We start from the raw sequence: 17,213 nt of genomic DNA, 5'->3' as shown, positions 1-17,213 counted from the left end.
TGTAGGCCCACTTAAACTTTCAAACTAAATGTTTCCATGTTATGTAGAGGATCTTTTGGTCTAAAATAGCCTGCATGCTTTTAATTATTTGTAATCTTTAAAAATCATAAACTAATTTAGATGATAAGTATATGAGAATATGTACTTAGGATGTTTTATTGAAAGTTAATGAAAATAATCATGAATTTTACCCAAATAATAAATACATAGAGAGAATAATAAAATATTTTCCTTATTTGACATGTATAACTAACTCTTCCAAATATGTTTATAAAATATCTTTCATTTTATGACGGCTGATCTTTTGCAGGATCTCAAGCTTACTCTCCTAGTATCAAGAATAAGTGAGACTGAATCTGCAATGGCAGAAATTGAAACAGCAGCATCTAAGCAGCTTCAAGGATTAGCATTGCAAAGTGAACAGGTCCTAGAAGGTGCACAGAAGACATTGCTGTTAGCCAATGAAAAAGTAGAAGAGTTCACCACATTTGTGAAGGTTTGAATTACTTGTCGTTTACTAACTTGTACTTTACTTTAGGCAGATAGGCAGCAGCCTACTTGAGATGATTTGGGGAATAAAGTTTCTTTCTGCTTTCCTAACACACAAAGCATCTTCTTCTACCCTATTTATCACATTGCTAATAATTCCTCCATAAAGAATTTATTTTTATAGTTTGAATTTAAAATTTTCTACCATCTTATTAATATTTCTTTCTTAATGTCAATTTAGTTATGAAATTGTAGTAGTCAAGTCATCTGGACAGGTTTTAAGTTGAAAGAATTAAGCTGTTCCCACCCTACTCTCCTTTTGAAAATCGTTCAAGCAGGAACAACCAGAAACTTGCTCAGTGTTCAGTGATGCTAAGAGACATCTGAAGCCCAGGCCACAAACTATCAAGACATGGAATAGACAGAGGAATGGCACATGACAAACAGAACAAAGAGAAGACAAACTCAAGTATCTGCAGAGGTGTACCATCTAGAAATTATCTAAAAGCTGAAGAGCCCTAGAAAGCCTTCATTCCCCTAGACATAGAAGTTAATAACATTTTATGCCACTATTGAGTACTCCACGAAGAGGAAATTCCTTACTTTGCTTCTTTGGAAATCATAGATACCTTGGGAGTTTTCTCATTTTAAAAATATCTGCAAAATGAATTGATAAAACATTTTATCTCCTTTATCTCTTTTAATGAATATTTCAACTGGTGTGAAGTCAAGCCAATAATGCCTGCCTCTGAGGATCCTAAATGATTGCAAAGTATTAATTTTAGTAAATGTAATTTACCTTTTCCAGATTCAAAACACTATTTTTTGTAAATGCTTGTTGAATAGTTTCACTGTTTAACTTATAGTGAACACTTTCATTAAATATTGTGATTTATACCCTGCTGGTGGGAATGTAAATTAGTTCAGCCACTGTGGAAAGCAGTTTGGGAATTCTCAAAAAATGAAAAACAGAACTACCATTTGACCCAGCAATCCCATTATTGGGTACATAACCAAAATAATATAAATCCTTCTACCATAAAGACACATGCATGCGTATGTTCATTGCGGCACTGTTAACAATAGCAAAGATATGGAAGCAACCTAAATGCCCATAAACAATAGACTGGAATAAGAAATTGTAGTACATACACACCATAGGATACTACACAGCCATAGAAAAGAATGAGATCAAGTCCTTTGCAGCAACTTGAATGGAGCTGGAGGCCATTGTCCTAAGTGAACTAACACACAAAGGAAAAACCAACACCACATGTTCTCACTTATAAGTGGAACCTAAACATTGAGTACACATGGACACAAAGAAGGCAACAATAGACATCGGGGCCTACTTGAGGGTGAGGGTGGGAGGAGGATGAGAACTGAAAAACTACCTATTGGGTACTATGTTTATTACCTGGGTGTTGAAATAGTATGTACATCAAACCCCTGCAACACAAAATTTATCTACAGAACCAACCTGCACATGTATCCCTGAAACTAAAATTACAGTTATATATATACAGTCATTATTTTTACTCATGATGTAGAACCATTTTTATTATGAGTATTACCTTCATAAATCTTGGTTTTTGTTTTATATTCAACTTAGCATTTTGTTTGTGGAGCTTTTGGCTAAGATATAAAATATGAAATATATAATTATGAGATTTATTCAAAACGCTAATCATTGTTTTTCCTTGAAACATTCTTTGAATGTGGCACTTTAAAAAAGAAGGATGAATGAGAATCAGAAGTTTTCAAAATAGAAAAATTAATTTCATGACTGTGTATCTGATTATCATATACTTGAAGTTTCATGACTTCCATGATGAGGTAATGGGTATATTTCTCCATACAAAGTAGTTCAGCAAAAATTACCTTTAAGAAACTTTTTCTTTATATCCAATGATATAAATAGTATTTAATGATGAAGTGGGTATCTAAACTCTAATTATTCAAGGGTAATGTTAGTCCTTCATATTGTTCAGCAACAGTGATATTGAGTAGATGTCTTAATAGATGAATTCAGGATTGCTGTGTTTTCATGACTTTTTAATTTGAATAATGTTTCAAAGATTATATAATAGGGAAAGATGATAAATATGGACAGGCTGTCTTCGGTACTCTTTCAGAATTTTTACACTTTGTTTCAGGTTTAAATTACCTGCATCAGAATCCTGTTTCTACTGCATTTAAATATAATACACAATATTGGGCCCCAAATCTATTGAATCAAAATCCTGTCTGGAGTGGAGCCTAATCTGCATTTTACAAGTTAACTAAGTGATTATTATACATAATAAAGTTTTAGAAGCACTTCCTTACATTGTTTTTAAGAATTGAATTCAAATAACAATACATATCAGTTTGACATTTAGTAAGACCATTTATAACTCATGACTTCCAGTGGCAATTTGACATTTGTTTTTCTTAACCGTGTCTTAGTGCCAACATATAGTTGCTATTGGTACCATGTCTGCTGTATAACCTATTTTTCAAATATAGGGCCACCAGCAAATTAATAGCCAAAACCATATATTGATGGCAGAGACTGGATATTTGGGTCTTAAGAAAGGCATGATTATCATCTTTCTTGTCCTTGCACATATGGCCCTAGGTCTAGGCAGAAATGCTTAGGACCGACCATCTGAAGCAGCATATCATCAATGACTCCTTAACTACTACCACATCAGGTGCATTAGATCAATGCTTCCTCCTTTTTAAATACTTAAGACCTTCCATAGCTGGGTGTTATTCTGCTGAAGTCTAATCTTCTTTCCCACTACTCTTTCACCCATATTGTGCTTACTCCTGCCTTTGCTCAAGTTTTCTTTTCACCCAAAATGCCTTCCCCTCTTTGTTCTCTCCTTCAGATTTAACTCTGGGCCTTTCTCTGTCATGAATCTGTCCTTTAACTCTGTAGTTAAGAGGATAGAGCTCAACTCTGCCATTTACTGGCTCTCTGACTTCAGGATCGTGACTGAATCCTTGTGCCTCAGTTTCCTTATCTGTAGAATGAGTTTAATAATGGAACATAAGCGAAGTGAGAATTTAAATAAGTTACAATAGCTAAAGATCAGAACAGTGGCTAATTGCTCTCTCAATATCAACTATTATTATCAGTAGTAGTAATAGCAGTAGTAGTATGGCTCTGACTCGTCTCCTGAACATTTATTATATGTACATTAACACAGTTGTAAACTTGTATTTTTCTTTCTGTTTCAAGTAGATTAAAGCCAACTTGAGGAAAGGAACGTTGTCATTTGTTGTCTTCAGGGTATTGTTACATAACAGGGCTCAGTAAATTCTTGAGGAATTGATTTACATCTGCTTCAAGAATAGTACTGGACTTATAGTCACTGCTCAAATGGAAAACTCTGTGAACAGTGAGAACTATGTGCATTCCTTAATGAGCGTAGTTAAGGAATGCACATGGTACCTACATGGAACATTATGATCACCAGGACTCATTCTATGCAGAGCTTATTAGGGTATCATGTACACAAAAGTACTTAATAAATATTATTAGTAGTATTAATAGTAATAATGTTTGTTCTGGCCCTGTTGTGGAATCTATGTTCCCTTTAGTCTTTTCATTTATTCATAGGGCACAACCAGATTATGGTAGAGGTGGAGTGGCCATCTGTTCTAGATCTAGTCTTGAATATGGAATTTGGCCCTGGGGTGAAATCAAGTACTTTGAGCATCTGGGCTGGATATATGTGGCAGAGCTGAGGCTTTGAATTCTCCTAATAACTGAATAAAACACACAAGGGAAATTTCTAGAAGTATTTGCTCAGTTTGACTCAGCCCTGATACAGGCTTGTTAATGTGCCTGTATGTGAGAGTCATTTGCCAAGCTCCATCTTTTCAGTGGATTTTGTTAGCTATGAAATAAATACCAGCCAAAAAACAGTATTTAGCTGGAAGCATAAATGGTTTCATTATCAATATGTACTTGCTTTGGTAAGATTTAGTAAGATGCTTTTGGTATATAAATTTCTTGCTTCTTTAGTGAATACATTTGTGGAGCATTAGAATTTTAATTTTACACATACAATTGTTAATACCTTGGCACTGTTAATTAAGATTTATAAACAGGTCTATGATACAATTCAAGTTGAATTAACTCTTTTCACCCTGTCATTATACTGAAAAAGGAAATGACAGCTGTGTTTAGAGAAAAGTTTCATAATAAAAATACATTTCCTTATTTGGAAAACTTTATGTAAATTATATCTCAATAAAGCTGTTTAAAAACCTGTTTTTTAAAAATTCATTTTTTATCCCAAAAACCATGATGGCAAGAGTGACTCCAGAGTCTTTCAGCCACGAATTTTTGCCTTCCTCACAATGTAATCTTACTGAAAAAAGTCCAAGCAATCCATAATGATTCGATGGAACTAAAAATTACATGTATTGCAGACAAAGACTCAAAGAGTGGAAAACTAAATCTAATAAGGCAGAAGTGGGATCATTTACTATATTTTCCACAAACATTATTGGTGGCTGGTTACAATAAATTATAGTAATTGAAAAGTAAAGTAAATTGATATGTATGTCTAAAAACCATTCATATTTTCACAATATCCTCAGATATTGGGATAATTCCTAGCTCATGATATCCCAAGAATTGCAAGAAGGCTGACATCAGTTTTTGGAAATTCAGTTAACATTTATTGAATGCTTACTTTGTGCCATACAGTGTTTTTACTTAACTTGATAATAAGTGTTAGCTATGGATCATTATTCCACTGATATGTGTAGAGTGACACTTTTTAAAACTTACAGTGTTTTTAGCAAATGATAATTTACAGGGTTTTTCAAAACCCTTTGAGGGGGCTTTAGAGTTGCTCAGAGAGCAACTGAGCAGATTTTGAACTGGTAATAGAAGGCAATTTTGTAACAGATAAGAGAGAAGTAAAGATAAAGGCCAGATGGAAGTAGCACCCAGTGTTGAAAACAGGCTGATTTGTTTATTTTAAAAAAGAGGAAAGTAATGCTGAGACCCAACATGTAAATACAAGGCAAGTGTGGCCTTATAAAAATGAAAAGTTAGCTTTGATATATGGGTGGAAGGTAAAACATTTCAGTGAACCTAGCACAGTGAAGGCTCTACTATATCTGAAAGATACACTTTGGATGGGAAAATGATCATTCATGCACTATGAAGTATATTTCAACCAAACAACATAGTATTTTCTAATAATCAATGCATTGGAATTGAAGGCATATGGAATATATCATGTAGTAACAACACTACTCATTATGTAGGCCACCTAGTATTGCTTATACTTCACTTAGGTACCTCTTTAATGATACTTACATGGTACATGAGGGTTGATCTTGGAATTCCTATATTATTCATACCTATTTAGAAATTCTGTTGGGATGAGTAAGATGTAGGAATCAATATTCAAATAGATCTCAGAAGCCAATTGGAACATATTAGAGTCACCCACCCAAATTATTTGTATCTCATTTTAGAATGCTAGTCATACAGCTTAGCACCCGGATTGTCTTTCTCTCCAACACAATTCTGTTATGACTTATGGTGACTTCATATCCATGTAAGCCATCCAATCCCCTATTGGATATTCCCTTTCTATTCTTCAGCATCCTCACTTCCAATGATTATTCCCATCATCATACCCCTGATGTATGGTTCTCAACTTTGGATCACCACCTACCTTAGGGGGCATTTGGAAATGTATGAGGGTGCTTTGTGTTACACTGACTGGTAGATGCTACTAGCATTCAATACCCAGGAGCCAGGGTGGTTAAAAGTTCTGCATTGGGAAGAAAAATCTCATACAGTGAAAAATTGTCATTTTTCCCAAATGCCAAAAATGTTCCCACTAAGAAACACCACCCTTGGCCTTGTCATTACGAATAACTGAATTCCAAAATCTCCATTTCCAGCATTTTATTCTTTGACCACTATTTCTTTTTGTGCTCATAGTGCAACAATTTTTGACCTGATTGTAACTCAAATTCACTGGCCTTACCACTTTTTCACTAATTACTACCACCCTCCTTCCCATTGTGCCCTTACTTCCCTCCTCATGCAGCATGGATTCTATGTTGTATCATAGTCACTTTCTTGCATATATCCTCAACTTCCTCATATGTCCCTTTGTCATATTCATGTGGAAAAAACTCAAACCTACTTTATTTTGAATCTCTGCCTACTTCCCACCTGAACCCAAGGAAGTGAATGTGATTAAATAAAAACATAACCATGCTGATTCATCTTTATTTAAACAGATAACCAAGAACTTCAGATGGGCTCTCAGCACTATGTGATAATCCTAATTATATAGTTCCCAGTGCATTCAGGCTCCACATTTCCCAGTCATTCTGCTATCTTCTCAAACCTCCAGCATCCTCTGCTTAGCCACTCAATCTCAGCTGCGTCTTTCACTGAGAAAACAGAAGCAACCCAGAGATAATTTCCTCCTTTTTTCATTACCTTTATTTTTCACATTCCTCCCAAATCTGTACCCACATACTGTCCCTTCCCTCATATTATTGGGAATGAACCATCTGCATGCCCGTCTAAAGCTAATACCTCACTTTGCACACTGGATTTTATCTCCTCATATTCGCAAGGACTTTGGCCCTGTAGTTTCAACCCTACACTTTGTATCACCAATATTCCCTCTATATTGGATCACTTTCATTAGCAAACACACACCATTTACCAAAAAAAAAAAAAAAAAAACCCTTCATTTGACTCTGTATCTCCTCTAACTGCTGACTCATTTTTTCTCCTCTTTTATGTAGCAAAACACCTCAAAAGTGATACCTATTCTCTACCCACTTTCTTATCTTCCATTCTGTTTTGAACCTTCTCCAATTAGGCTTTCAATCTTATTACCCCGCCAAAGTAGTTTATTCAAAGTCACCAGTAACCTCCATATTGCCCAATCTGTGATCAGTTCTCAGTTCTTATCTTATTTGAACCCTTGGGAGCATTTGATATCGTTGATCACTCCTTCCTCCTTGAAGCACTTTTTTAAAGCCTTCCTTATGATGTACTACACTGTATTGGTTTTCCTCATCACATCTAGCCGGTCTTCTCTGACTTCTTTGCTAGTTCTCATTCTCTTCCTGACAGACATAAGTGTTGGAGTTTCCTAGGGTTCAGTCTTTATACCTTTCCTCTTCATTATCTATACTCACTCTCTAGACAATCTGTACCAACACTGTAATTTAAGATGCCATATTCTGACCTATGACTCCCTAATATATATCTGTTCTCATCCTGTCCTTGAAACTATGGATTTTTTAATCTTCCTGCCTAGTTGTGATTTTCACTTGGATGTCTAATAGGCATCTCAAACTTAACATGTACAAAAAAGTTGAAAAAAAATATAATAATTATATTTTCTTTGTCATTTTTTGGTTTTTCTTAGGGATTTATAGGAGTTCTTCACGTATTCGGGAAATTATATTTGCCTATTGTATATATTTCAATTATTTCATTATTTGTTCTTTTTCTTTTGACAGTACTGTTTGATGTCAGAGAAAAATATTTTTAATTTTGTATGTATTCAAATTAATGAACCTTTTCCTTTCTCGCTTTTGAATTTGGTGGGATACTTTAAAAAGCATTCTCCACAATGAGGTATATAAAAATACTTTCAAAAGTATTTTCCTTTCTTATATATAATACCTCTCAGTTTGATCATGTGTTGTCTTCCTAATTTGGTTTAGTTGTCTATCATGATTTCTCATAGTTGACTGAACTTTAAAAGGGCTAATCTGAATTTGTTGTCAGTTTCTATATATTCATTTAGTTAGGGTTAATTATTTGAGCTTTATTATTTTATCATTTTCCTTTGATTATGTCATTTTTCCATGATTCTTCATAATCCCTGTATCTTTGCACTGGTGTCTGTACATTTAAGGAAGCAGCCACTTCTTCCAGCCTTTACAGGTTTTCTTCAGCAGGAATAGTCCTTCACCAGTCAGTCCAACCTTTGGATCTGAACAGGCCAGCAGACAACATCCATGGGTAGGCAGGCAGTACTTGCTGTCAGGTTCTCTAGCTGGGCAGGGCTGCTGCCCATACTGCTAAGGTCAGGTGGGGCCACTGGTTGGGCTCTGCAGTCAGACAGGGCTGCTGGCTAGGCTCTAGAATTGCTTCCTGTTGGGCAGGATCACAGGCTATGCTCATTGGCCATGTGCTGCCATGTGTTAGGCTTTGCAGTTGGGCTGCAGGTAGGCTTCATAATCATCCACAGTTGGGGGGCATCCAGGATAGGCTCTCTGGTCAAATATTGCTGCTGGTTGGACTCCTTGCTCAGGCAGGGCTGCACATTGGGCTGCATGATGAAGCAGGGCTGCAAGATGTATGCTGCAGTTGGGTGGGGTCATTGGCTTGGTTCTCTCTCTGGACAGGACTACTGGCTTTGCTGTGTGGTTGGTCAGTGTTGTTACAGGACTCCCAGGTCAGGCTGGCTGCAAGCTGGGTTCCATGATTAAGTGGGGCTACAGGCTGGATTCCTTGACCAGGTGAGGCTGTTGATGTGCTCTGCACTTGAGCTCCCTGGTTGGATGGGACTGTCACCTGTGCCCCATAGTTGTTGGGGCTAAAGGCTGCACTCCATGGCTAGCCAAGCTCCCTGGTTGGATGGGGCTGTCAGCTGTGCCCCATAGTTGCTGGGGCTAAAACTGCACTCTATGGCTAGCCAAGCTCCCTGGTTGGATGGGGCTGTCAGCTGTACCCCATAGTTGTTGGGGCTAAAGGCTGCACTCCATGATCAACTGAGGTAACTGACTGTATTCTGGTGTCTGGCAGGGTCAATGGGTTGGCTCTCTGCCCAGGCATGGCCATAGGCTGTGCTTAGCAAATGGGCAGGGCTGTGGGCTGAGCTCTATAGCCAGGTGGGGTTGCTAACTAGGCTCCTTGGTCGGCAGGGTCCAGACTGTGCCCCACAGTTGGGTAGGGACTGTGGTGCGGCTCCCTGCCTGGGTGGGTATGTAAGCTGGGATCTGGGGCTGGCAAGGTTGCTGTTCCAGGTCTCAAGGTGGGCAGGACCAGAGGCTGTGCTCTGGCAAGATTGTCAGCTTGGCTCCCTGTCTAGGAAAGGACTTGACAAATTTGTTTTTGTGTATTATACACATAGCTTAAGATTCCTATGTACTTCTCCTTGATTACACTTCTTTTGTATTATTTTTCTAATATCTAAAATTCAAAGTCACGTTTTGGCTGAATTACAAAGGTTTTAATATTCTCACAGCTTTTTAATTTGAAACAGTTCATGAACTTACTTTTTATTTCTTCCTTAACCCTAAATCAGATAGAAGGGTTTACAATTTTTAAGTGGATAGATAAATTTTGGCCACTTATTTTGTTAAATCAGAGTTATATTACACCATATTTGAGGCAGATAGCTAAAACAATTTTTCTGTTTTTGAATTTGTTAAATTTTGTGGCTTAAGATGTCAGTAGTTTCTGTGAATGTTCCACATGGCTTTGAAAAGAAAGTAGCCTTATGTTTTCTCTACTTGAATTATTGATTTCTGAGTATAGTACATACTAAATATACTGCAGGACAGTAAATACACCTAAGGATTCATCAATTTCCATCAAATTTTGCTTAACATGTTTTCAGATACATAAACATTTCATAATTTCTACATTTTCTTCACAAACTATCCATTCTTGTCATTCCTAATGTTTTTTTTTTGCCATTAAGTTTGTCTTGGAATAATATTGCTATATCTTCTTTTTCTTAGCATTTATCTGATGTATATTTAGTTGTGTGCTGGTAAATCAGTTCTTTGGATGTTGGGGGAAGAGCATGACTTGTAATGTTTGTTGATTTTTTTGTACGGATATGTTTTTTTGTTTTTTAGAGATGGGGTCTTGCTTTCTCACCCAGGCTGAAATGCAGTGGTGTAATCACAGCTCACTATAGCCTTGAACTCCTAGGCTCAAGTGATCACCCTGTCTTGGCCTTGAAAAGTGTTGGGATTACAAGCATGAGCCCACCATGCCTGGCCAATTTCTGTGAAATAAATATATGCACCATGATTGATTTCAAGCAACCAACATGAATTTTGGGTTGGGAAGAGACACCCAAAACTGGCTCTTGTGGTACAAGCTAGTCCCAGGATACCATATTTTTTAAATCTTTTAAATCTTTTGGATAACTATATTTTAAGTGCATCTTTTTTTCTATCATAGTCTGTCTTCTTTCCTCTTTGTTCAAAAGATACATTTCAGCTCTATTATTTATATTATAGTTATTGGTATATTTGGATTTATACCAGTCATGTTATTCTATCTTCTTTTTCTCTCCCTAGAGTCAACTATTTCCTTCATGAATTTTTCTTTTCTTCTAATTTTATTGTGGTAAGAATACTTAGCATGAGAGTAATTAAAACCAGAGTAATCCTAGTAAAAAAATGATTTGTTAGTATCTTCATATTTTTATGTTATTACTGCTTTGTCTTCATTATGACTTTAATATAAGCTCAATTTCTTTCCAATATGTTACAGGCTTTGGCCAAAGAGTTGCAAAATGATGTCCATGTGGTAAGGCGACAAATAAGAGAGCTTAAAAAAATGAAGAAAAACAGGGACGCCTGTAAAACCTCAACCCATAAAGCCCAGACCTTGGCAGCTTCTATCCTGAATATTTCACGGTCAGATTTAGAGGAAATATTAGACACAGAAGATCAAGTGGTAAGATCATTTAAATATTTATTATTAAAGGGTTTATTATACACTGGACTTAAGTACATATTTTTATTTGTTTTATACCTCTTAGAATTTCATCTTTAAGAGAGTATTAATGATGGTAAGATGGTTAAAGTGCCAATGAAAGATACACATCAAGTATTAACTAACTCAAAAAGCCTTTAAAGAAATTTAACTGTATAAGATAGAAATAAGCTAGTACTTATAACCTTTCAAATTACTTGTTGTTCATTTATTCTTTCCTATCTCCTCCATTTTCTTTAATTTAATCATATTATATATCATGTAAACCAGTATACTTAATTAAGCTAGCTTAAATGGATTTAGTTAAGCTGATCTCCATTGATTTGAAGTTTTTTTCTCCTTGTGATATTTTTTAAAAAGTGCCAAATCTATTGGCTTTCATAGCTAAATTCAAAATTATTATTCACCAGTATACGCTTTGAAAATATATTGTTGAAAAATATTTATTGCGTAAAATTGGGTAAAATACTTCTGTCTGAGTGAATTTGTATGCATACAGGTATAGTCTTTAATAGCATTTCAGCACCTCCTGGGAGAGACTGCATTTTTTACATAGCCACTGCCTCATAACAGCAGAATCTCATACCACGCGGTCTTTTGCGAAACATGTGTAGGATGCTCATTCCTATCCTACTATGGCTCTGAGCTTTAATTCATGAATATTAGATTTTTATCCTTTGGAATGCTAAAAGATGGTGGCACTAGCAGCTTCTCAACAAATATTTGTTCAATGATAGACTTGGGTGTCTGTATGAGATCATCCTCTGGCCCCCTCTTCAGCTTCTGAAAGATCTTCTGGAATAGAGCAAATCTACAATATGTAAAGATTTTTGAACTACCAAGAATCCTTAGATAATAGTTAAAAGGAATCCTACAGGTATTATTTTCATCCAGTGGGTGAATTCCCAGTTTCTGTTTTCAGCAGCTATGCCAAAACGTCTGCGACTTTCTATCAAATTCTAAACTTTGAAGTATAAGAACAATATCACATATAGTACCAAATGTAAGACACATGGGAGTAATACTAATTCTGGCAAGGGTGTTAACTAAGCCTTATTATAGGCATTTAATTAAAATATGTCGATTGATGGGAAACCTAACCAAAATTTAAGGGTAAGGCCTCTACTGTTGCCTAGAAATTTTAAAACACACAGATTTAGCACAGTGTCTCATGTGAGTATGCCTGTGTGCATGTATGTGTTTACACATACACACATGCACTGATGCTAACACATGTACATATTCTGGAACACAGAGTCACCATGTTTTTTGAGACCAAGTAATCTCTAAAATGATGCACTCTCTGGGCTAACAAATTAGCAAAAAAACCCCTCTTTGAATGAGCAAATCAGAAAGGTTGTCCTCTTTGAATATGTGAATTAGGAAAGGATCTCTCTTGATAGCCCCAAAGACTAGATGGTGCATGTCTGTGAATAAATGACACCTCTGCCTCTGGGCAGGTGGAATCTGAAGACAAGAGTACACAGCACTGTAATATGCATGTCACACAATCTTAAATCAAGAATAAGAGATATAAACACACTGTTCTAAGACAGATAGGTACATTTTGATATGTTTACTAGATTTCATTATAGACCAGAGCTTATTTAGACTGATCCTGTCATCTTCCAGAGGTCCAAGGATTTGCCCAAGCAGAGCCCAGATCACCTGATTTATGTTCTTTACACTATATCGAAATGTAGTAAATTCACATCAGAAACTGTGATAGCCTATCTGAAGTACCTAGCATGATGCCTGCCATACAGTAAATTTCAACAAATAATAGTTTCTCACGCCCTTCCCTTCTTGGAAAGTCAATTTTTTTTTTCATAAAATGAAATTACAATTTCAAGTGAATCATCAACTGTACATGTGAATACATTTCAATTCCAGAAATATTCTGTCATGATAATTGATGGGTTGAAAATACTTTGTGACCTATAGCACTTTAAGTTGGAGTGTCCCTGGCCTATCAGTAGATTATTGGATAGTTTGAATCAACAAGCATTTAAATATACCGGAGTCATGCCATGTTCTATTCTGTTTGTAATGAACAATTACTCCTTAGTTATCTGCTGACAAGTCAGATTTTGGAATATTAGGTTTTGTATTATCTCATGAGAGTCACCTGTAAATGATTCTTTTATATAACTCCATCTTATTTTTCACTTTAATTGCTTTCACCCCCATATTAGCCCCTACTTTGAGCTCCACTGTGAAGGTAGAAATTAAATATTTCTGAATTACTGTGAAATATATAAATATAGCTATATCTTCCGTAGTACGTATCTATAAATTAAATTTTAAAGAGCATGGATTTAAATATTTCTACTTTGAGATGACAGACTGTTCTTTGTTGAATCTAATTCTACTGATATTACTCCAGATTTATTCAGTATCTAATAGTATAAACAAGTTCATATAAATTTCGTTAACACCAGTGTTTTTATTTTTTTTCTTTAGGAAATTGAAAAAACAAAAATTGATGCTGAAAATGACAAGGAATGGATGTTGTACATTCAGAAACTTCTTGAAGGACAGGTATTTCATTTTTCTGTTTCATATGTTAAGCTTCCAAATAAGAATTCCAAGCCTTACATTTTCACCAGATGTCTAACTTTTTGTAAACACTTCCCCGTTGTTTACTTCTGTTAGGGAAAGAAGTATTCCAATAGGTAGAAAGGAAAGTTAACCCTCTATTTGTACTTTGGGACTTAACAAATGAAACAAATGCCTTGGGATAGAGCCAACATGGGTCTTAGCAAATGCATTAATTAAATGATTGAGTCAACCTCTGTGCTTGCTAGACTGAAAAGGATCCATTCTCCCAGACCTCTTAGGAAAAGAGATTCTTTATTATGTGTCTTTAAAGTTAGTAGTTGATATGGACACCTGAGGAGTTCATGGGTTTCAGTGACCTTTTACTATGGACCTGTTTCCAGTCAATTCATGTTTTCCTCACAGCCAGACAGCTGTTTATTACTGTGTCTTCCCGCATTCTCTACAATATTTTCTACTGAGACCTCGAGCAGCTTGTTAGTGGGAAGTAAATATTGATTTGGCATCCTGTCAATGCAGAAAGAATGAAAAAATTTCCACCAGAGGCCCCTCAAACATTTTCCTATCGACATTTTCTGGGCCGAGTGGAAAGCTGCATAGAGGATGACAAGGCCAAGACGAGTTGAAATCCCTGAGGGGTCTATTGAGACTGCTGCTGTGACCTGTGTGATACTTTTTCTTCCCTTTCAAGTATTTTTTTAATACACATATAGTCTGCTGGGATGCGCCCCTCTTGTAAGTGATCAAGGGCAGTTTATTGGCAGGTGAGAGCCCTGCTTTTCTAGTCATAGCCAGCTTTTGTTTTGACATCACTGACAGCATGTAATGTATTCTAAAACTTTTTCATTATAGTTCTTTTGGCTTAACCTAATTGTTTATTTTTTAAATGGACTGGAATAAATAAAAGCCAAAACATATTTGTCAAAATACCCCAAAAATTCTCCTGTGATTTTTGGAAAGTCATTGTAAATGTTCCTGTGTAAAGATTAAAAATAGAAACTGATATTAAATGCAATTATTTTACATTTATATTAACAAGTATCAGTTTCCGTGCTTTTAGTAAAGTCGAGAATAAGTAAATAGTATATAAACAATTCATGTTAGTATCAGTTTGATATATTTGTAAACATTGTCTGGAATCACTTTAATAACAATAGGTGATTAAAAATCATTTGCTTAAAGTTGTTTAAGTGTAGATGTGCAGGTGCTAGACAAAGCCTTTTACACTGACTACTTGCTTTTGAGAACAGAGGCCATTTCTTAATCATGTGGTACTCCCAGAACCTAGCTCAGTGGCTGACACATCAAATAATTCAATAATGATTGTAATGAGGTTTTTCTTTTCAACTTGAAAATGATAAAAATAAACTTATTAATGAATTTTTAAAATGTTCACTTTGTGAATATGGCCTGTATTTATTTGAATTAGAAATTTTATCATAATTATGACTATAAAAATAATAAATCTGTACGTGTAAAGCTTTGTTAAATTTTACTAAAACTGTACTGACACTGGACCTGAGTTTTTTTGGTTAACACGTGGAGAGGTAGATACATACATTCTGCATTAGCTGAATGTATGCTTATTCTGTCCAGTGAGTATAAAATAATTCTGTTGAAAATGGCATCAGACTGCTTAATACTGCAGCTTGATATAGTGCCTTTTTGTGCCACTGAGCCTGGACTCTGGAATATAATTGCCAGGCAGTATTGATTTAATTGCCCAGGTTTATTTGTGGACTCCTAATTATTGACTGGAGGTAAATTTAATGGAGCAGCCTTTATGAACACTGGGAAACCGCTGCTGTTGCTGTTGTACATAATGAACTGCATCATGTGCCTTTAGATCATTTTTCAAGCTAATTTTATTCCACTGTGACAATATGATAACATTTAAAAAGTCAAAGACTTTTTATTTTTATTACTGACATAGGTGGTTTTGCTGATGTCTTTGAATTTTGTGAGAGAAAAAATAGGTACTTCATTGGTTGCACTTGAATGTCGCTTTATAATTACACCCAAGAGAAAAATCTATAAAATAGAAAACACCTTTTTTTTTTTAGCCTACTTTTCTTCTCTCTCAATCCAAGCAATTATATTTGTCCTGAATTTTAGAAAAGGTTTTCTTTGCCCACCAGCCTTTTTTTAGAGTCTGAGTTATACTCACAGGATTGTATGGGCAAAAGTGTAAATATGTTCATTCATACATTTTGTTTAGTTTATGGCTTATTGCTCATTGGATATGAGCTTACATCATCTTCACATTGTGGAATAACTGAAGACATTTTCTAAAAATTACTAATTAGTCCAATATTGATTTTTTTATTCAAATATTTTGATAAAATTATTGGAAAACCTCTCTTTTATGTCCTCTCTGTGTGTTGGGTGCTGTATGTGATCAAATCCCGAGATTATCAGGGTGAATCTGGCCCTGTGATTTTGTCTTTTGTTTGATTGGGCCACAGAATTGCTTTCTGTTAAAAAAAATAATTTTTTTCCTGCTTTTGTTTGATAGAATGTCATATTGATAAAATATTCACCACAAAATAAAAAGCTATTCTTCATGTGGTAATGTGGAACTAATAATAATATGATACCTACTGCTGTTGTTAGCTACAAGTGCATGAGAACTACAAGGTCTAAAATTTTAACTTATGTATATTTGATACAGAACCCAGATATATGCCATTATTTCAAGTAGTTGTGATGCTATTGGTAATTTTTTATATTTGACATTTATCTGCACCTTGTCTTTGTCCCCAGAGATTTCTAGTAATAAGAACCACACTGAAAAAATCTTACCAAGTCTACTTTTATCTTTCTATGGCATAGCTGCCTTTAATTTCTTTGAATATTTTTAATCTGTATAAATCTCTCTTTTCACATTGATATATTTTTTAAAACTTGTAATTTATGGCAGAGACAAACAAGCAAATTGATAATTAAAGTAGGATGGGAGAAACCACCGAAATTACTTTGTCTATAGTTTAGGGAGTGGGAGAAAAGATAGAAATAGGAAAAGTAGGCTGGGACCAAATTATAAAAGCTTTTGAGCAGGGTTGGGATGTAATCCGAGTTGTGCTTTACAAAGATGCTGAAGACCAACATTGTAGGATGGTTGGAGAGAGGAGACTGGGAGCAAAAAGGTGTTCTAAGTAAGGGGCAGTGAGAGTCTGGATGTGGCCTGGCCATAGTATTAGAAAGGCTGGAGACAGATTGTGATCTACATTATAATGGTGAATAGATAGCAGTAATGAGATTAGATGAAAGGGGTCTGGGTGGAAACCAAAAGATGGGTGAGTTTAATATACTACATGAGGAGAGAAAGAAAATGATATCTTTGGAGGTTTAGGGAACAAAAGAGGTAAGGCAGTTTTAGTTAAACAAAAGAAGTAAAGCCAGGCATAAAATGTTACATACTTTA

At 35.4% G+C, this 17,213-nt stretch overlaps 1 protein-coding gene across 2 annotated transcripts in view; it reads left to right on the top strand.

The window, feature by feature from the left end:
- CNTLN (centlein) overlaps positions 1-17,213 on the top strand; it is a 352,494-nt gene that overhangs the window by 321,869 nt on the left and 13,412 nt on the right. For both annotated transcript variants that reach the window (XM_003822610.6, XM_008976184.5), the window contains exons 23-25: positions 311-496; positions 11,006-11,191; positions 13,694-13,771. In XM_003822610.6, the coding sequence (XP_003822658.3) occupies positions 311-496; positions 11,006-11,191; positions 13,694-13,771 (450 nt within the window). The remainder of the gene's footprint in view (positions 1-310; positions 497-11,005; positions 11,192-13,693; positions 13,772-17,213) is intronic.

The sequence above is a fragment of the Pan paniscus genome, chromosome 11, assembly GCF_029289425.2.
Source record: "Pan paniscus chromosome 11, NHGRI_mPanPan1-v2.0_pri, whole genome shotgun sequence".
Classification (NCBI taxonomy): domain Eukaryota; kingdom Metazoa; phylum Chordata; class Mammalia; order Primates; family Hominidae; genus Pan; species Pan paniscus.
This window is presented reverse-complemented; position numbering and strand designations above follow the sequence as displayed.